General features: G+C 41.4%; 3 protein-coding genes across 3 annotated transcripts; all 3 read right to left on the bottom strand.

Annotated features, from left to right (window-relative positions):
* Nucleotides 1-1,098: 1,098 nt before the first annotated feature.
* Nucleotides 1,099-2,037, bottom strand: LOC110259714 (olfactory receptor 5AN1-like). Its single transcript, XM_021085461.2, has one exon. The coding sequence runs from the start codon at nt 2,035-2,037 to the stop codon at nt 1,099-1,101; it is 939 nt and encodes a 312-aa protein (XP_020941120.2).
* Nucleotides 2,038-9,312: 7,275 nt separating this feature from the next.
* Nucleotides 9,313-10,251, bottom strand: LOC146405102 (olfactory receptor 5AN1-like). Its single transcript, XM_085015127.1, has one exon. It carries the CDS (start codon nt 10,249-10,251, stop codon nt 9,313-9,315), a length of 939 nt encoding a protein of 312 aa, XP_084871253.1.
* Nucleotides 10,252-17,566: 7,315 nt separating this feature from the next.
* LOC146405101 (olfactory receptor 5AN1-like) lies at nt 17,567-18,505 on the bottom strand. The gene has a single exon (XM_085015126.1). The coding sequence runs from the start codon at nt 18,503-18,505 to the stop codon at nt 17,567-17,569; it is 939 nt and encodes a 312-aa protein (XP_084871252.1).
* Nucleotides 18,506-22,115: the final 3,610 nt, after the last annotated feature.

The raw sequence follows: 22,115 nt of genomic DNA, 5'->3' as shown, positions 1-22,115 counted from the left end.
GTGCTGGAGGGGCTGTGGAGAAAAGGGAACCCTCCTGCACTATTGGTGGGAATGTAAACTGGTACAGCCACTATGGAGAACAGTTTGGAGATATCTTAGAAATCTATACATAGAACTTCCATATGACCCCGCAATCCCACTCTTGGGCATCTATCCGGACAAAGCTCTACTTAAAAGAGACACATGCACCCGCATGTTCATTGCAGCACTATTCACAATAGCCAGGACATGGAAACAATCCAAATGTCCATCGACAGATGATTGGATTTGGAAGATGTGGTATATATACACAATGGAATACTACTCAGCCATAAAAAGAATGACATAATGCCATTTGCAGCAACATGGATGGAACTAGAGACTCTCATACTGAGTGAAATGAGCCACAAAGACAAAGACAAATACCATATGATATCACTTATAACTGGAATCTAACATACAGCACAAATGAACGACTCCACGGAAAAGAAAATCATGGACTTGGAAAATAGACTTGTGGCTGCCCAACAAGAGAGGGAGGGAGTGGGAGGGATCGGGAGCTTGGGGTTATCAGATACAACTTAGAATAGATTTACAAGGAGATCCTGCTAAGTAGCATTGAGAACTATGTCTAGATACTCCTATTGCAACAGAACAAATGGTCGGGAAAAAAGGTATACATGTAAGAGCAACCTGATGCCCATGCTTTACAGTGGGAAGAAAGAAAGAAAGAAAGAAAGAAAGAAAGAAAGAAAGAAAGAAAGAAAGAAAGAAAGAAAGAAAGAAAGAAAGAAAGAAGGAAGGAAGGAAGGAAGGAAGGAAGGAAGGAAGGAAGGAAGGAAGGAAGGAAGGAAATAAAGTTTCACGAACACTTGCTGATAGATGAATAAAAGTTGAAGACACACCACAAATAGAATGAAAATAATGGGACACATGGACTTAGAGAATCATGTGTGGTGGGATTCAGCTGTTGGTCCATTTTGGCATATTATCTGAGTCAAATTTAACCTTTACTGGGCAAGGGAGCATGAATATAGTTATTCTCCATTCATGTGAATATTATTGTGTGGTGAAGTGGTTCTAACAGGACAAACCTGTCAGACATCACAATCTGTTACCTCAGCAACACTCTTTCCTCTTTTTCAGTCTCTTCCAGGCATCTTTCATGTCTTTGTTCCTCAGACTGTATATCAAAGGGTTCAACATGGGAATCACCACAGTGTAGAAGACTGAGGCAAATCTGTCAAAGTTGGAGGAACCGCCAGAGCTGGAACTCAAATAGACAAAGATACTTGAGGTGTAGAAGAGGGTAACTGCTGTCACGTGAGAAGCACAGGTGTTGAAAGCCTTGAACCTGCCTTTAGCGGAAGTGATCTTCATGATGGAGATGACAATGTAGACATAGGACATCATGATAACCAGGGCATTTATTATCCCAAAGATCAGTGCTAAAATAGCAGTCAAGACTCGAACAAAGAACGTGTCAGAGCAGGAAAGAACCAACAGCTGGGGCATGTCACAGAAGAAGTGTTGAATGACATTAGGCCCACAGAAGTGGAGCTGAAGCATCGCACACACTTGGGACAGAGAAGCAGAGAGTCCAGCCATATAGGACCCCAGCACCATCCGGCCACAGAGAGAGGGTGACATGGTTGATGAATAGAGGAGTGGGTTACAAATGGCAGCATAGCGGTCATAAGCCATGACTGTCATGAGACAAGACTCGCTCAGTCCCATGGTTGAAAACACAAAGTATTGAATGGCACAACCCACAACGGTGATAGTTGGCTTTGCCTGGAAGAAGTCGTAGAGCATCTTGGGGGCTGTAGAGCTCACATAGCAGATGTCTATAAAGGACAGATTACTGAGGAAGAAGTACATGGGTATGTGGAGGTGGGAATCCATCCTTATCAGGACAATGAGACACAGATTCCAAGTCAGAGTCAAAATATATATCACCAGGAACACCACAAAGAGGGCTGGTCTGATGTGGGGAAAATCTGAGAATCCCAAGAGGACAAAATCGGTGTTATCTGTAATATTGTCTTCCCCGGTCATTGGCTTTGTACTCCTGAAGTCAGAAAAGAGACAAGAGAATGCATTGCTGACTCAGGTGAAATGGTAGTGTTACAATGCTAATGCATGCCACATTTTTCCTCCACTGAACACTGGAAAAGGGAAAGTGCTTCACTGTCTTGGGGTAATATCTCAGCTTATCATCTTGAAATGTCAGCAAGAACCTTCTCAGTGCTTCAGGTTCTCAGTTATGTCATGAGGTCTCATGATAATTTATAAAGATAGTTTAAAGTTTGACTGAAAAGTTTTAAGAAAGCAATATCAATTCTGTGATTATTACATAAAAGTCTGTATCACTGATTAAAATTACAGGTTGAAAAAAGGAATGTGCCTATATCATGACTGAGTCACTTTGCTGTACAGCAGAAATTCGCACAACATAATTAATCAACTCTATGTTAAAAGTGAAAAAATAAAAGAACAGGTTTTTTAATGAAAATTCAGGGTATATCTGCTGCTTGAAAACACTGTTTCTTAAATAGCATCATTGCAGAATAATTTGAAAGAGCTCTTCCCTCCCAAATGACCATCTAGATATAGTCTTATATTCTCTTCTTTTACTCATAAGAAAAATTACTCTGTTTATACTAACTTCTCAAGATTCTTGCAAATATATTCAATCAAACAGCTCCTACGTGGTCTAGAAAATTACACCATGATTTAGAATCCTGATAATATTTTGGAGGGACACAGTCTGTCTGTCCCAATAAGTTAAGAAACAGTCCTCTTAGGGAAGACTTCATACAAAATATCCCAAAGAGAAGTGAGTATGACGCACTACTGGCCCCAACTTTTGTCCTAATGGCAGGAATTTTTCATTTTAGGAAGCAGCATCAAACTCTGGTTAAGGGTTAAGAGTTTAGGTTTTTAGCTCAGAGTGTCATAATCAATACAGCAACATAGATTTCTCCTGACTTCTGTCCAACTCACCAGAAAATTTTAAAAAACTAGTAACTATTCATAGGCAAGATACCAATGTTAAAATTCTAAAACAAAGGATGAAGGTAGAGCATCCCCCCTGGGCCACAGAGTCCACGAAGGACCACATGAAAAGAATAGAGGAGCAGCTACACTCTGACCTCACTGCCCCTCCCCTCTGCTGCTTCAGCACCCCACCACAATGCCTCCTCCATGCCCATGGTTTTCCTCCACATTGGACAGCACAGAAGAAGCAGATAAATTTCTAGACACATACAACCTAGGAAAACTGAATCAGAAAAACAGAATAGACAGTCTGAACAGAACAATAACTAGCAAGGAGACTGAATTAGTAATCAGAAACCTCCCAACAAAAAAATTCCAGGACCAGATGGCTTCATGGTAAATTGAATCAAAAATTTAAAGAAGAATTAATGCCAATACTTTTCAAACTCTTCCAAAAAAACTGAAGAGAAAGGAACCTTTCCAAAGGCATTTTACAGAGCCAATATTACCTTGACGGCAAAGCAAGATAAGGACACTACCAGAGAAGAAAACTACAGGTCATTATCCTTGGTTACTAAAGAATTTTAAAGTATCAATGAAATACCAGCAAACAAAATGCAGCAGCACATACAAAGGATCATACCATGACCAGGTAGGGTTCATTCTTGGGATGCAAGAATAGGTCAACATACACAAAGCAATAAATGTGACACATTACATCAACAGAATGAAATATAAAAAATCATAAAATCCTCTCAATAAATGCACTAAAAGCTTTGGACAAATTCAAAGTGCAATCATGATAAAAACTCTCAGCAGTGAGGTAGGAGGAATTTACCTCAACATAGTAAAGGCCATGAGAACATGCCTGCATCTAACACCACACTCAGTGGTAAATGATTGAAAGCTTTTCTCCGAAGACCAGAAATAAGACAAGGGTGACCACTGTGCACATTCCTACACAACATTGTACTAGAAGTCCAAGCCAGGCCAATCCGGCAAGAAGGAAGGAAGGAAGGAAGGAAGGAAGGAAGGAAGGAAGGAAGGAAGGAAGGAAGGGATAGATGGCATCAGAATTGAAATTTCTCCTGCTTGCAGATGATATGATTTTTTAATATAGACAGTCTTAAAGACTCCACTCAAAACCTGTCAGATTAAACAAGCCAAAAATTGTCACGGAATCACAAATACCCTAAACAGACTAAATAATCCTGAGAAAGAGAACACAGCTGGAGGCATTAAGCTTCCTGACTTCTACCTCCTGGCTCTGTGACCCTTAGCAAGTTATTCACATTTCTGTGCCTTCGTTGCCTCATTTATCAATAGGCCTAATAACATTTACCACCTATGAGTTCCTGTTGAGACTCAGTGATAACACACCCATGAGGATGTGGGTATCCATGAGGATGTGGGTTCGATCCTTGGCCCTTCTCAGTGGTTAAGGATCCTGTGTTGCCAAGAGCTGCAGTGTATGTCACAGACATGCCATTGCTGTGGTGTAGGCTGACAGCTGCAGCTCCAATGCCCTAGACCAGGATGGTCCATATGCCACAACTGCAGTCCTAAAAAATCAAAGATTTACTACAACATTAGGGGGTGGTGTTTCAGGGACTCAATGACCGAAAGAGCTTAGCAAAACCTTTTCCAAATCGGACCTACTAAGGGCATGGTCACTTGTGAGGTCGTGCAGGGCTCAAAATCAGCTCAAGAAAGCCAGGAATGTTGCTGGATGAAAATAAAAAATATTAGGTAAAAGAAGATTTAAAGGGATGGTTAGACCAACACTACCTGGGCTCAGAAGGGGGCTTCTCTCATCTCTGTGTTACCCACCCTATAGTCTCCAGACACCCATGTTCTCCAAAGATAATTTCTTTAAGAGGTCAATGAAATTCTACATATTTGTTCATATCTTTATCATCAACCTGCATGGCTTAGCTGTACAGAAATTATGAATCAAAGCTGTATGTTTAAATGGAAATCAGATGAATGATTAGTACATAAAAACAGATCTGCAACTGAACATATTGAATTCTAAGTGTCCTTGGGATGAATAAAGATGAACAGCGTAAATAAGCATGATTTGGTTTATTCTCCTGAAATTCAGTACATTCTTTATCTTAACATTCAGTTAGCTTTTACCATACATTAAGCTATACAGACATGTCCTTCGATTCTAAATGATGATTTACCCCCATTTTACACGTGGAAAACAGAAGGCTGCAGAGGTCAAGATTACATCCCCAAGACATGGCAGAACCAGAAGTCAACAGGTGTCCCTCACTCCAGAGTGAAACCTGACATTTCAGGTCACAGATTCATAGTTTCCAGGAAAGTGGGAGACAGAAAACTCCAGGAAGAGCCCGAAGTGGAGGGTGTGGACATAAGGGAGAAGGGATAGTGGAAGAAGGAGAAAGAGACTGAGGATGACAAACCTGGCTCCATGAAGGTCCAGCTGGAAGAATCACATGGCTATAGAGATAGCACAGAATCCACTATCTCTATGAATCTTGCCCTCTCACCTTAACTCAGGGCCCAGGAAGGCAGAGTTCTTGACAAAGGGTAAAATTGTGGATGTCTTTTGCAAACAGATTTTCCAGGTGGGCATGCTGCACTTCAGTATGGAGACTTTGGACCATGGACTTGGCTGTCCACTCAGCCAGAGAGATGCCCACATGAGAGCCTCTTCTATGTGTCATCAAGGGCAGAGTGAAAGGAAAAAGGCAGTTGGGGAAGAATGCTCTCCAGGTACTTGCTCTCTGGAGTCAGGGTTGTCATGGAGATTTTGTCCCTTCTAATTTCATGTCCCACTTTGCCATGTCCCTCCTGATTCAGTTCCCCACTTCCCCTGTGGTCCTACCAAGATCTGATAATTAGAGCTTTTCCTTTAATACCCTGGGAGTCAATTGAGCTGGAAGGGACATAGTGATCACCTAGGCCACTACCTTCAATTTCCAGGTGGAGACCTGAAGCCAGTGGAGTTAAGAGACTTGCCCAAGATGAAACAGCTAGCTGGTGAGAGTGTGAATATACTAAATCAGATATGTGGACACACCCTGCTTACAAGGCACCTTCATTTTAGATATATCAATACACATATCTCCTTTTTTAATGTTTTATTGATTTTTATTTTTTCCATTATACTTGGTTTACAGTGTTCTGTCAAGTTCCTACTGTATAGCAAATTGAACCAATCTCACACACACGCTCATATATATATATATATATATATATATATATATATATATATATATTCTTTTTCTTTTTCTCACATTTTCTTCCATCATGTTCCATCACAGGTGACTAATATAGTTTCCTATGCTATACAGCAGGATCATATTTCTTGTCCTCTCCAAATGCAAGTGTTTGCATCTATGAACCCCAAGCTCCCAGTCCATCCCACTCCCTTCCCTTCCCCCTTGGCAACCACAAGTCTGTTCTCCAAGCCCATGAGTTTCCTTTTGGTGGAAAGATTCATTTGTGTCGAATATGAGATCCCAGATATAAGCGATATCATATGGTATTTGTCTTGCTCTTTCTGACTTGCTTCACTTAGGGAGAGACTCACTCGTTCCATCCATGGTGCTGCAAGTGGCACTATTTTGGTCTTTTTATGGCTGAGTAGTGTTCCATTGCCATACATGTATCTTCTTAAATACCTGACCTAAATCAATCATCACTGCAGCCACGAGGCAAACATGGCATTACTTCCTATGCTACGTGAACAAATCAAGGCAATAAGGACTACAGTGAAACTATTCATGAGAAGGCCACAATTTATTGTGCTTATATCCATGTGCTTTTGTGTTAGAAAAACTGGATTGAATAGTATCTCTTCCACTTGAGGATTCTGAGCTTGACAACGCCAGATTCGAGCCATGGCAACGCCAGACCCTTAACCCACTGAGCAAGGCCAGGGATTGAACCCCCAACCTCATGGTTCCTAGTCAAATTCATTAACCGCTGAGCCACGATGGGAACTCCAAGGGTAGCTGCTTTTAATCAGAATGCCATCCATCTTAGGGAGATGGTGATTTGGGTGTGTCCAAAAACCAGCTCTGTAGACTCTGCTTGGCCATGAAAGGTTTTAAAGGGAAAAAGGGAAGTAATCTCAGTTAATCCTTCAGATACGGAATCAGACTCCTTTAGTTCAGGGGAGGGCCACACATGTGGCACGTGGACGTTCCCTGGCCATGGATTGAACCCTCACCACAGCAGCAACCCAAGCCACTGTAGTGACAACACTGGATCCTTAACCTGCTGCACCACAAGGGAACTCCAGAGACCAGACTCTTCACCATCTCCCACTGCATGCATCTCCTGACCTTCAGGCTTGTCAACATCTTGTGATCTTTCCTTAGATGTGATCTCGTTCGCACAGCTGATTCGTGAGATTCCTGCAGTGTGGAAGCTAAGGAAGGGATCTGATCATCTTCTAAGTTCTTCTTCTTCAGTTCTACCTCTTTGATCTATGGAAAGAAACTACAGGCTAGGCAAGGTATTGCTTGATCAAAAGATGTGAAAGGTGTGCTTGGGCCTGAGATGAGTAGAACGGGAAGGGGCCTGCTTTAAGGTTACTTATAATACATCTCTACTACAAGGATGAAACAAAGGGGCTTCCTGCTGAGGGCCGCTTCCTGCAAAGAGCTTCTTACACACACACACACACACACACACACACACACACACACACATTCTCACACATTGTTAAAGAGCAATGCTTAAGAAGATGTACCTATACCTGGGTGGGGGTGAGGTGGGCACACGACTTTCATTCACATTGCACTATTTCTTTGGCAGGTACTAACCCCTCACACACTCTCCCAGGTGTTCAACAATTCCTCTTCTCTCAACTGTGTCCCCGTGCAAACTCATGGAGAATTTGAAAAAGGCTTCAAATGTCTCTCCAGTTACGTTGCTCAACAGAATAATTCATGCGACCTTGAAACTGAGACCCCCAAACAACTCTAAGAATCCACTGGCTCTCAAAGGGTAATATGTAAGCTAATAATATGCTTGAATCAGTGGGTCAAAGTTGGGAAATCTGGAAACTCAGCAGTCAGGAACACACCTTACTCTGTTTTTTAACCAAACAGCAAGGACCACAAATTTACATCCTCTTTCTGAAGACAAAAATTGGCGAGCCTTGACAACACTGCTGAGCCCACAGTCTGTTTCCTCTCCTACCCCTTCAGGTTACCTGGAAAGTATCAGCATTCCAATATCTCTAACCATTCTACTCCAGCCATTATATAATTCCCATACCACCATAAATTCCTAGGACATAAAATGGCCACATTCACTAGGAAGGAAAGTTTATTAGTTTTCCATATAAGATCTTCCTCTGCAATATTAAATGTAAGTAAATAACTCCAGTATTACCACAAATTCTCACACAATTCTGACCACACCAAACATGTTCAGATGTTTGAACGAGCAGAAACTACTTGATAGCTATTCATGTTGGCTATGTTTACCAAGGGTCAATGTTCCAAACACAATGGGAGAGAGGTTTGAATCCCACAATATAAGACATTGCTATCGACCATGACATGGGTTTTTGGATACCGTCTCCAATAGAAATCCCCACTGGACACTGGAATCAAAAAATTACACCATCAGATTCATAAGTAGATAGCCCTGAAGGGACTGCATATATCATTCCATTCTTCTTCATGATTCAAATCACCTCCTCCCTCCTCACACTACAATGAGTGGAGATTCGGATGTGGCCAGAGACTTCTCAGATAATTAAGCACTGAAAGAGGCCTTAAACAAACATAAGATATCACAGTCAAATTTCCATAGGAGGCACCACTAGTCCAGTGGTGTACCTTGTTTCTGTCCAAAGGTATATTCCCTCTCTGGGTTCACCCTCATTCTGGGGAGTAACACAGAACAAACAAATGTCACCACCAGGTCTAGATTATGCTGCATCAGTGTATTTCAGAGACAAGTTTTCTACAATCCTTGGACTTTTGACATGTGTTCCTCCTTTAGGGATATAAGTGTAATATTGAACAGATTTCATCTGGAGGCACAGAGGAAGCATCAAAATTCTAAATTCTGTAGTTTCATGAATACGTGCTCATAGATGAATAAAAGTTGAAGACATACAACAAATAGAATGAAAATAATGGGCCACATGGACTTAGAGATACATGGATTCTGTGGTGGGATTCAGCTGTTGGTCCATTTTGGCTTATGATCTCTATCACATTAAACCTTTACTGTACAAGGCAGTATGTATATTGTTATTCTCCATTCATGTGAATATTATTGTGTGGTGAAGTGGTTCTAACAGGACAATCCTGTCAGACATCACAGTCTGTTACCTCAGCAACACTCTTTCCCCTTTTGCAATCTCATCAAGGCATTTTTGATGTCTTTGTTCCTCAGACTGTATATCAAAGGGTTCAGCATGGGAATCACCACAGTGTAGAAGACTGAGGCAAATCTATTAAGGCCAGAGGAACCGCCAGAGCTGGAACTCAAATAGACAAAGATACTTGAGGTGTGGAAGAGGGTAACTGCTGTCAAGTGAGAAGCACAGGTGTTGAAAGCTTTGGACCGGCCTTTAGCAGAAGTGATCTTCATGACGGAGATGACAATGTAGACATAGGACATCATGATAACCAGGGCATTTAGTATCCCAAAGATCACTGTAAATATAGAAGTCAAGACTCGAACAAAGAACGTGTCAGAGCAGGAAAGACCTAACATCAAGGGCATGCCACAGAAGAAGTGGTGGATGACATTAGGCCCACAGAAGTGGAGCTGAAGCATCGCACACAATTCGGACAGAGAAGCAGAAAGTCCAGCCATATAGGACCCCAGCACCATCCGACCACAGAGAGAGGGTGACATGATGGATGAATAGAGGAGTGGGTTACAAATGGCAGCATAGCGGTCATAAGCCATGACTGTCATGAGACAACACTCGCTCAGTCCCATGGTTGAAAACACAAAGTATTGAATGGCACAACCCACAACGGTGATAGTTGGCTTTGCCTGGAAGAAGTCATAGAGCATCTTGGGGGCTGTAGAGCTCACATAGCAGATGTCTATAAAGGACAGATTACTGAGGAAGAAGTACATGGGTGTGTGGAGGTGGGAATCCAGCCTTATCAGGACAATGAGACACAGATTCCAAGTCAGAGTCAAAATATATATCACCAGGAACACCACAAAGAGGGCTGCTCTGATGTGGGGAAAATCTGAGAATCCCAAGAGGACAAAATCGGTGTTATCTGTAATATTGTCTCCCCCAGTCATTGGCTTTGTACTCCTGAAGTCAGAAAAGAGACAAGAGAATGCATTGCTGACTCAGGTGAAATGGTAGTGTTACAATGCTAATGCATGCCACATTTTTCCTCCACTGAACCCTGGAAAAGGGAAAGTGCTTCACGGTCTTGGGGTAATATCTCAGCTTATCATCTTGAAATGTCAGCATGTACCTTCTCAGTGCTTCAGGTTCTCAGTTATGTCATGAGGTCTCATGATAATTTATAAAGATAGTTTAAAGTTTGACTGAAAAGTTTTAAGAAAGCAATATCAATTCTGTGATTATTACATAAAAGGCTGTATCACTGATTAAAATTACAGGTTGAAAATGGAATGTGCCTATATGTATGACTGAGTCACTTTGCTGTACAGCAGAAATTCGCACAACATAATTAATCAACTCTATGTTAAAAGTGAAAAAATAAAAGAACAGGTTTTTTAATGAAAATTCAGGGTATATCTGCTGCTTGAAAACACTGTTTCTTAAATAGCATCATTGCAGAATAATTTGAAAGAGATCTTCCCTCCCAAATGACCATCTAGATATAGTCTTATATTCTCTTCTTTTACTCATAAGAAAAATTACTCTGTTTATACTAACTTCTCAAGATTCTTGCAAATATATTCAATCAAACAGCTCCTACGTGGTCTAGGAAATTACACCATGATTTAGAATCCTGATAATATTTTGGAGGGACACAGTCTGTCTGCCCCAATAAGTTAAGAAACAGTCCTCTTAGGGAAGACTTCATACAAAATATCCCAAAGAGAAGTGAGTATGACGCACTACTGGCCCCAACTTTTGTCCTAATGGCAGGAATTTTTCATTTTAGGAAGCAGCATCAAACTCTGGTTAAGGGTTAAGAGTTTAGGTTTTTAGCTCAGAGTATCATAATCAATACAGCAACATAGATTTCTCCTGACTTCTGTCCAACTCACCAGAAAATTTTAAAAAACTACTAACTATTCATAGGCAAGATACGAATGTTAAAATTCTAAAACAAAGGATGAAGGTAGAGCATCCCCCCTGGGCCACAGAGTCCACGAAGGACCACATGAAAAGAATAGAGGAGCAGCTACACTCTGACCTCACTGCCCCTCCCCTCTGCTGCTTCAGCACCCCACCACAATGCCTCCTCCATGCCCATGGTTTTCCTCCACATTGGACAGAACAGAAGAAGCAGATACATTTCTAGACACATACAACCTAGGAAAACTGAATCAGAAAAACAGAATAGACAGTCTGAACAGAACAATAACTAGCAAGGAGACTGAATCAGTAATCAGAAACCTCCCAACAAAAAAATTCCAGGAACAGATGGCTTCATGGTAAATTGAATCAAAAATTTAAAGAAGAATTAATGCCAATACTTTTCAAACTCTTCCAAAAAAACTGAAGAGAAAGGAACCTTTCCAAAGGCATTTTACAAAGCCAATATTACTTTGACGGCAAAGCAAAATAAGGACACTACCAGGGAAGAAAACTACGGGTCATTATCCTTGGTTACTACAGATTTTTAAAGTCACAATGAAATATTAGCAAACAAAATTCAGCAGCACATACAAAGGATCCTACCATGACCAGGTAGGGTTCATTCTTGGGATGCAAGAATGGGTCAACATACACAAAGCAATAAATGTGACACATTACATCAACAGAATGAAATGTAAAAAATCATAAAATCCTCTCAATAAATGCACTAAAAGCTTTGGACAAATTCAAAGTGCAATCATGATAAAACCTCTCAGCAGTGAGGTAGGAGGAATTTACCTCAACATAGTAAAGGCCGTGAGAACATGCCTGCATCTAACACCACACTCAGTGGTAAATGATTGAAAGCTTTTCTCCTAAGACCAGAAATAAGACAAGGGTGACCACTGTGCACATTCCTACACAACATTGTACTAGAAGTCCAAGCCAGGCCAATCCGGCAAGAAGGAAGGAAGGAAGGAAATAAGGAAGGAAGGAAGGAAGGAAGGAAGGAAGGAAGGACGGAAGGAAGGGAGAGATGGCATCAGAATTGAAATTTCTCCTGCTTGTAATCAATATGATTTTTTAATATAGACAGTCTTAAAGACTCCACTCAAAACCTGTCAGATTAAACAAGCCAAAAATTGTCACGGAATCACAAATACCCTAAACAGACAAAATAATCCTGAGAAAGAGAACACAGCTGGAGGCATTAAGCTTCCTGACTTCTACCTCCTGGCTCTGTGACCCTTAGCAAGTTATTCACATTTCTGTGCCTTCGTTGCCTCATTTATCAATAGGCCTAATAACATTTACCACCTATGAGTTCCTGTTGAGACTCAGTGATAACACACCCATGAGGATGTGGGTATCCATGAGGATGTGGGTTCGATCCTTGGCCCTTCTCCGTGGTTAAGGATCCTGTGTTGCCAAGAGCTGCAGTGTATGTCACAGACATGCCATTGCTGTGGTGTAGGCTGACATCTGCAGCTCCAATGCCCTTGACCAGGATGTTCCATATGCCACAACTGCAGTCCTGAAAAAACAAAGATTTACTACCACACAGGGGGGTGGTGTTTCAGGGACTCAATGACCGAAAGACCTTAGCAAAACCTTTTCCAAATCGGACCTACTAAGGTCATGGTCACTTGTGAGGTCGTGCAGGGCTCAAAATCAGTTCAAGAAAGCCAGGAATGTTGCTGGATGAAAATAAAAAATATTAGGTAAAAGAAGATTTAAAGGGATGGTTAGACCAACACTACCTGTGCTCAGAAGGGGGCTTCTCTCATCTCTGTGTTACCCACCCTATAGTCTCCAGACACCCATGTTCTCCAAAGATAATTTCTTTAAGAGGTCAATGAAATTCTACATATTTGTTCATATCTTTATCAGCAACCTGCATGGCTTAGCTGTACAGAAATTATGAATCAAAGCTGTATGTTTAAATGGAAATCAGATGAATGATTAGTACATAAAAACAGATCTGCAACTAAACATATTGAATTCTAAGTGTCCTTGGGTTGAATAAAGATGAACAGTGTAAATAAGCATGATTTGGTTTATTCTCCTGAAATTCAGTACATTCTTAATCTTAACATTCAGTTAGCTTTTACCATACATTAAGCTATACAGACATGTCCTTCGATTCTAAATGATGATTTACCCCCATTTTACAGGTGGAAAACAGAAGGCTGCACAGGTCAAGATTACATCCCCAAGACATGGCAGAACCAGAAGTCAACAGGTGTCCCTCACTCCAGAGTGACACCTGACATTTCAGGTCACAGATTCATAGTTTCCAGGAAAGTGGGAGACAGAAAACTCCAGGAAGAGCCCGAAGTGGAGGGTGTGGACATAAGGGAGAAGGGATAGTGGAAGAAGGAGAAAGAGACTGAGGACGACAAACCTGGCTCCATGAAATTCCAGCTGGAAGAATCACATGGCTACAGAGATAGCACAGAATCCACTATCTCTATGAATCTTGCCCTCTCACCTTGACTCAGGGCCCAGGAAGGCAGAGTTCTTGACAAAGGGTAAAATTGTGGATGTCTTTTGCAAACAGATTTTCCAGGTGGGCATGCTGCACTTCAGTATGGAGACTTTGGACCATGGACTTGGCTGTCCACTCAGCCAGAGAGATGCCCACATGAGAGCCTCTTCTATGTGTCATCAAGGGCAGAGTGAAAGGAAAAAGGCAGTTGGGGAAGAATGCTCTCCAGGTACTTGCTCTCTGGAGTCAGGGTTGTCATGGAGATTTTGTCCCTTCTAATTTCATGTCCCACTTTGCCATGTCCCTCCTGATTCAGTTCCCCACTCCCCTGTGGTCCTACCAAGATCTGATAATTAGAGCTTTTCCTTTAATACCCTGGGAGTCAATTGAGCTGGAAGGGACATAGTGATCACCTAGGCCAATACCTTCAATTTCCAGGTGGAGACCTAAAGCCAGTGGAGTTAAGAGACTTGCCCAAGATGAAACAGCTAGCTGGTGAGAGTGTGAATATACTAAATCAGATATGTGGACACACCCTGCTTACAAGGCACCTTCATTTTAGATATATCAATACACATATCTCCTTTTTTAATGTTTTATTGATTTTTATTTTTTCCCATTATACTTGGTTTACAGTGTTCTGTCAAGTTCCTACTGTACAGCAAATTGAACCAATCTCACACACACGCTCACATATATATATATATATATATATATATATATATATATATATATATATTCTTTTTCTTTTTCTCACATTTTCTTCCATCATGTTCCATCACAGGTGACTAGTATAGTTTCCTATGCTATACAGCAGGATCATATTGCTTCTCCTCTCCAAATGCAGGTGTTTGCATCTATGAACCCCAAGCTCCCAGTCCATCCCACTCCCTTCCCTTCCCCCTTGGCAACCACAAGTCTGTTCTCCAAGCCCATGAGTTTCTTTTCTGTGGAAAGATTCATTTGTGTCGTATATGAGATCCAAGATATAAGCGTTATCATATGGTATTTGTCTTGCTCTTTGTGACTTGCTTCACTTAGGATGAGAGTCTCTTGTTCCATCCATGGTGCTGCAAGTGGCACTATTTTGGTCTTTTTATGGCTGAGTAGTGTTCCATTGCCATACATGTATCTTCTTAAATACCTGATCTAAATCAATCATCACTGCAGCCACGAGGCAAACATGGCATTACTTCCTATGCTACGTGAACAAATCAAGGCAATAAGGACTACAGTGAAACTATTCATGAGAAGACCACAATTTATTGTGCTTATATCCATGTGCTTTTGCGTTAGAAAAACTGGATTGAATAGTATCTCTTCCACTTGAGGATTCTGAGCTTGACAACGCCAGATTCGAGCCATGGCAACGCCAGACCCTTAACCCACTGAGCAAGGCCAGGGATTGAACCCCCAACCTCATGGTTCCTAGTCAAATTCATTAACCGCTGAGCCACGATGGGAACTCCAAGGGTAGCTGCTTTTATTCAGAATGCCAGCCATCTTAGGGAGATGGTGATTTGGGTGTGTCCAAAAACCAGCTCTGAAGATTTGGCTTGGCCATGAAAGGTTTTAAAGGGAAAAAGGGAAGTAATCTCAGTTAATCCTTCAGATACGGAATCAGACTCCTTTGGTTCAGGGGAGGGCCACACATGTGGCATGTGGACAATCCCTGGCCATGGATTGAACCCTCACCACAGCAGCGACCCAAGCCACTGTAGTGACAACACTGGATCCTTAACCTGCTGCACCACAAGGGAACTCCAGAGACCAGACTCCTCACCATCTCCCACTGCATGCATCTCCTGACCTTCAGGCTTGTCAACATCTTGTGATCTTTCCTTAGATGTGATCTCGTTCGCAGAGCTGATTCATGAGATTCCTGCAGTGTGGAAGCTAAGGAAGGGATCTGATCATCTTCTAAGTTCTTCTTCTTCAGTTCTACCTCTTTGATCTATGGAAAGAAACTACAGGCTAGGCAAGGTATTGCTTGATCAAAAGATGTGAAAGGTGTGCTTGGGCCTGAGATGAGTAGAACGGGAAGGGGCCTGCTTTAAGGTTACTTATAATACATCTCTGCTACAAGGATGAAACAAAGGGGCTTCCTGCTGAGGGCCGCTTCCTGCAAAGAGCTTCTTACACACACACACACACACACACACACACACACACACACACACACACACACACACACACACACACATTCTCACACATTGTTAAAGAGCAATGCTTAAGAAAATGTACCTATACCTGGGTGGGGGTGAGGTGGGCACACGACTTTCATTCACATTACACTATTTCTTTGGCAGGTACTAACCCCTCACACACTCTCCCAGGTGTTCAACAATTCCTCTTCTCTCAACTGTGTCCCCGTGCAAACTCATGGAGAATTTGAAAAAGGCTTCAAATGTCTCTCCAGTTACGTTGCTCAACAGAATAATTCATGTGACCTTGAAACTGAGACCCCCAAACAACTCTAAGAATCCAATGGTTCTCAAAGGGTAATATGTAAGCTAATAATATGCTTGAATCAGTGGGTCAAAGTTGGGAAATCTGGAAACTCAGCAGTCAGGAACACACCTTACTCTGTTTTTTAACCAAACAGCAAGGACCACAAATTTACATCCTCTTTCTGAAGACAAAAATTGGCGAGCCTTGACAACACTGCTGAGTCCACAGTCTGTTTCCTCTCCTACCCCTTCAGGTTACCTGGAAAGTATCAGCATTCCAATATCTCTAACCATTCTACTCCAGCCATTATATAATTCCCATACCACCATAAATTCCTAGGACATAAAATGGCCACATTCACTAGGAAGGAAAGTTTATTAGTTTTCCATATAAGATCTTCCTCTGCAATATTAAATGTAAGTAAATAACTCCAGTATTACCACAAATTCTCACACAATTCTGACCACACCAAACATGTTCAGATTTTTGAACGAGCAGAAACTACTTGATAGCTATTCATGTTGGCTATGTTTACCAAGGGTCAATGTTCCAAACACAATGGGAGAGAGGTTTGAATCCCACAATATAAGACATTGCTATCGACCATGACATGGGTTTTTGGATACCGTCTCCAATAGAAATCCCCACTGGACACTGGATGCAAAAAATTACACCATCAGATTCATAAGTAGATAGCCCTGAAGGGACTGCATATATCATTCCATTCTTCTTCATGATTCAAATCACCTCCTCCCTCCTTACACTACAACGAGTGGAGATTCGGATGTGGCCAGAGACTTCTCAGATAATTAAGCACTGAAAGAGGCCTTAAACAAACATAAGATATCACAGTCAAATCTCCATAGGAGGCACCACTAGTCCAGTGGTGTACCTTGTTTCTGTCCAAAGGTATATTCCCTCTCTGGGTTCACCCTCATTCTGGGGAGTAACACAGAACAAACAAATGTCACCACCAGGTCTAGATTATGCTGCATCAGTGTATTTCAGAGACAAGTTTTCTACAATCCTTGGACTTTTGACATGTGTTCCTCCTTTAGGGTTATAAGTGTAATATTGAACAGATTTCATCTGGAGGCACAGAGGAAGCATCAAAATTCTAAATTCTGTAGTTTCATGAATACTTGCTCATAGATGAATAAAAGTTGAAGACATACAACAAATAGAATGAAAATAATGGGCCACATGGACTTAGAGATACATGGATTCTGTGGTGGGATTCAGCTGTTGGTCCATTTTGGCTTATGATCTCTATCACATTAAACCTTTACTGTACAAGGCAGTATGTATATTGTTATTCTCCATTCATGTGAATATTATTGTGTGGTAAGCTGATTCTAACAGGACAATCCTGTCAGACATCACAGTCTGTTACCTCAGCAACACTCTTTCCCCTTTTGCAATCTCTTCAAGGCATCTTTGATGTCTTTGTTCCTCAGACTGTATATCAAAGGGTTCAGCATGGGAATCACCACAGTGTAGAAGACTGAGGCAAATCTATTAAGGCCAGAGGAACCACCAGAGCTGGAACTCAAATAGACAAAGATACTTGAGGTGTAGAAGAGGGTAACTGCTGTCAAGTGAGAAGCACAGGTGTTGAAAGCTTTGGACCGGCCTTTAGCAGAAGTGATCTTCATGACGGAGATGACAATGTAGACATAGGACATCATGATAACCAGGGCATTTAGTATCCCAAAGATCACTGTAAATATAGAAGTCAAGACTCGAACAAAGAACGTGTCAGAGCAGGAAAGACCTAACATCAAGGGCATGTCACAGAAGAAGTGGTGGATGACATTAGGCCCACAGAAGTGGAGCTGAAGCATCGCACACAATTCGGACAGAGAAGCAGAGAGTCCAGCCATATAGGACCCCAGCACCATCCGACCACAGAGAGAGGGTGACATGATTGATGAATAGAGGAGTGGGTTACAAATGGCAGCATAGCGGTCATAAGCCATGACTGTCATGAGACAAGACTCACTCAGTCCCATGGTTGAAAACACAAAGTATTGAATGGCACAACCCACAACGGTGATAGTTGGCTTTGCCTGGAAGAAGTCGTAGAGCATCTTGGGGGCTGTAGAGCTCACATAGCAGATGTCTATAAAGGACAGATTACTGAGGAAGAAGTACATGGGTGTGTGGAGGTGGGAATCCAGCCTTATCAGGACAATGAGACACAGATTCCAAGTCAGAGTCAAAATATATATCACCAGGAACACCACAAAGAGGGCTGCTCTGATGTGGGGAAAATCTGAGAATCCCAAGAGGACAAAATTGGTGTTATCTGTAATATTGTCTCCCCCGGTCATTGGCTTTGTACTCCTGAAGTCAGATAAGAGACAAGAGAATGCATTGCTGACTCAGGTGAAATGGTAGTGTTACAATGCTAATGCATGCCACATTTTTCCTCCACTGAACCCTGGAAAAGGGAAAGCACTTCACTGTCTTGGGGTAATATCTCAGCTTATCATCTTGAAATGTCAGCATGTACCTTCTCAGTGCTTCAGGTTCTCAGTTATGTCATGAGGTCTCATGATAATTTATAAAGATAGTTTAAAGTTTGACTGAAAAGTTTTAAGAAAGCAATATCAATTCTGTGATTATTACATAAAAGGCTGTATCACTGATTAAAATTACAGGTTGAAAATGGAATGTGCCTATATGTATGACTGAGTCACTTTGCTGTACAGCAGAAATTCGCACAACATAATTAATCAACTCTATGTTAAAAGTAAAAAAATAAAAGAACAGGTTTTTTAATGAAAATTCAAGGTATATCTGCTGCTTTAAAACACTCTTTCTTAAATAGCATCATTGCAGAATAATTTGAAAGAGATCTTCCCTCCCAAATGACCATCTAGATATAGTCTTATATTCTCTTCTTTTACTCATAAGAAAAATTACTCTGTTTATACTAACTTCTCAAGATTCTTGCAAATATATTCAATCAAACAGCTCCTACGTGGCCTAGGAAATTACACCATGATTTAGAATCCTGATAATATTTTGGAGGGACACAGTCTGTCTGCCCCATTAAGTTAAGAAACAGTCCTCTTAGGGAAGACTTCATACAAAATATCCCAAAGAGAAGTGAGTATGACTCACTACTGGCCCCACCTTTTGTCCTAATGGCAGGAATTTTTCATTTTAGGAAGCAGCATCAAACTCTGGTTAAGGGTTAAGCACTTAGGTTTTTAGTTCAGAGTGTCATAATCAATATAGCAACATAGATTTCTCCTGACTTCTGTCCAACTCACCAGAAAATTTAAAAAAAACTAGTAACTATTCATAGGCAAGATACCAATGTTAAAATTCTAAAACAAAGGATGAAGGTAGAGCATCCCCCCTGGGCCACAGAGACCACCAAGGACCACATGAAAAGAATAGAGGAGCAGCTACACTCTGACCTCACTGCCCCTCCCCTCTGCTGCTTCAGCACCCCACCAGAGTGGCCCCTCAGTGCCCAAGGTTTTCCACCACATTGCACAGCACAGAAGAAGCAGATACATTTCTAGAAATGTACAACCTAGGAAAACTGAATCAGAAAAAAAAAAAAACAGAACAGAAAGTCTGAACAGAACAATAACTAGCAAGGAGACTGAATCAGTAATCAGAAACCTCCCCACAAAGAAAAGCCCTGGACAAGAAGGCTTCATCGTAAATTGCACCCAACATTTAAGGAAGAATTAATGCCAATCCTTTTCAAACTCTTCCCAAAAAACTGAAGAGAAAGGAACCTTTCCAAAGGCATTTTACAAAGCCAATATTACTTTGACGGCAAAGCAAGATAAGGACACTACCAGGGAAGAAAACTACGGGTCATTATCCTTGGTTACTACAGATTTTTAAAGTCTCAACGAAATACTAGCAAACAAAATTCAGCAGCACATACAAAGGATCCTACCATGACCAGGTAGGGTTCATTCTTGGGATGCAAGAATGGGTCAACATACACAAAGCAATAAATGTGACACATTACATCAACAGAATGAAATGTAAAAAATCATAAAATCCTCTCAATAAATGCACTAAAAGCTTTGGACAAATTCAACTTGCAATCATGATCAAAACTCTCAACAAGTGAGGTAGGAGGAATTTACCTCAACATAGTAAAGGCCGTGAGAACATGCCTGCATCTAACACCACACTCAGTGGTAAATGATTGAAAGCTTTTCTCCTAAGACCAGAAATAAGACAAGGGTGACCACTGTGCACATTCCTACACAACATTGTACTAGAAGTCCAAGCCAGGCCAATCCGGCAAGAAGGAAGGAAGGAAGGAAGGAAGGAAGGAAGGAAGGAAGGAAGGAAGGAAGGACGGAAGGAAGGGAGAGATGGCATCAGAATTGAAATTTCTCCTGCTTGTAATCAATATGATTTTTTAATATAGACAGTCTTAAAGACTCCACTCAAAACCTGTCAGATTAAACAAGCCAAAAATTGTCACGGAATCACAAATACCCTAAACAGACTAAATAATCCTGAGAAAGAGAACACAGCTGGAGGCATTAAGCTTCCTGACTTCTACCTCCTGGCTCTGTGACCCTTAGCAAGTTACTCACATTTCTGTGCCTTCGTTGCCTCATTTATCAATAGGGCTAATAAGATTTACCACCTCGGAGTTCCTGTTGAGACTCAGTGATAACACACCCATGAGGATGTGGGTATCCATGAGGATGTGGGTTTGATCCTTGGCCCTTCTCAGTGGTTAAGGATCCTGTGTTGCCAAGAGCTGCAGTGTATGTCACAGACATGCCATTGCTGTGCTGTAGGCTGATAGCTACAACTCTGATGCCCTAGCTCAGGATTTTCCATATGCCACAACTGCATTCCTAAAAAACAAAGATTTACCACCACATGGGGCGTGACATTTCAGGGAATCAATGACCTAAAGAGCTTATCCAAACCTTTTCCAAATCGGACCTACTAAGGACATGGTCACTTGTGATGTTGTGCGGAACACAAAATCAGGTCAGGAAAAACATAAAAGTTGCTGGATGAAGACTAACAATGTTAAGCAAAATAAGATTTAAAGGGACACTTAGACCAACACTACCTGAGCTCGGACGGGGGCATCTCTGATATCTCTGACACCCACCTTCGAGTCTCCAGACACCCACGTTCTCCAAAGATAATTTCTTTAAGAGGTCAATGAAATTCTACATATTTGTTCATACCTTTATCAGCAACCTGCATGGCTTAGCTGTACAGAAATTATGAATCAAAGCTGTATGTTTAAATGGAAATCAGATGAATGATTAGTACATAAAAACAGATCTGCAACTAAACATATTGAATTCTAAGTGTCCTTGGGATGAATAAAGATGAACAGTGTAAATAAGCATGATTTGGTTTATTCTCCTGAAATTCAGTACATTCTTAATCTTAACATTCAGTTAGCTTTCACCATACATTAAGCTATACAGACATGTCCTTCGATTCTAAATAATGACTTACCCCCATTTTACAGGTGGAAAACAGAAGGCTGCACAGGTCAAGATTACATACCCAAGACACTGCAGAACCAGAAGTCAACATGTGAACCTCACTCCAGAGTGACACCTGACATTTCAGGTCACAGATTCATAGTTTCCAGGAAAGTGGGAGACAGAAAACTCCAGGAAGAGCCCAAAGTGGAGGGTGTGGACATAAGGGAGAAGGGATAGTGGAAGAAGGAGAAAGAGACTGAGGATGAGAAACCTGGCTCCATGAAGGTCCAGCTGGAAGAATCACATGGCTATAGAGATAGCACAGAATCCACTATCTCTATGAATCTTGCCCTCTCACCTTGACTCGGGGCCCAGGAAGGCAGAGTTCTTGACAAAGGGTAAAATTGTGGATGTCTTTTGCAAAGAGATTTTCCAGGTGGGCATGCTGCACTTCAGTATGGAGACTTTGGACCATGGACTTGGCTGTCCA

The sequence above is a fragment of the Sus scrofa genome, chromosome 2 (genome assembly GCF_054392235.1).
Source record: "Sus scrofa isolate SSC_HxYL_T2T_F1_AM1 chromosome 2, Sscrofa_HxYL_maternal_Yorkshire_Landrace_v2.0, whole genome shotgun sequence".
Classification (NCBI taxonomy): domain Eukaryota; kingdom Metazoa; phylum Chordata; class Mammalia; order Artiodactyla; family Suidae; genus Sus; species Sus scrofa.
This window is presented reverse-complemented; position numbering and strand designations above follow the sequence as displayed.

Coding starts and splice junctions, on each gene's coding strand:
- LOC110259714 (XM_021085461.2), bottom strand. CDS start 2,037: ATGACCGGGGAAGACAATATTACAGATAACACCGATTTTGTCCTCTTG.
- LOC146405102 (XM_085015127.1), bottom strand. CDS start 10,251: ATGACTGGGGGAGACAATATTACAGATAACACCGATTTTGTCCTCTTG.
- LOC146405101 (XM_085015126.1), bottom strand. CDS start 18,505: ATGACCGGGGGAGACAATATTACAGATAACACCAATTTTGTCCTCTTG.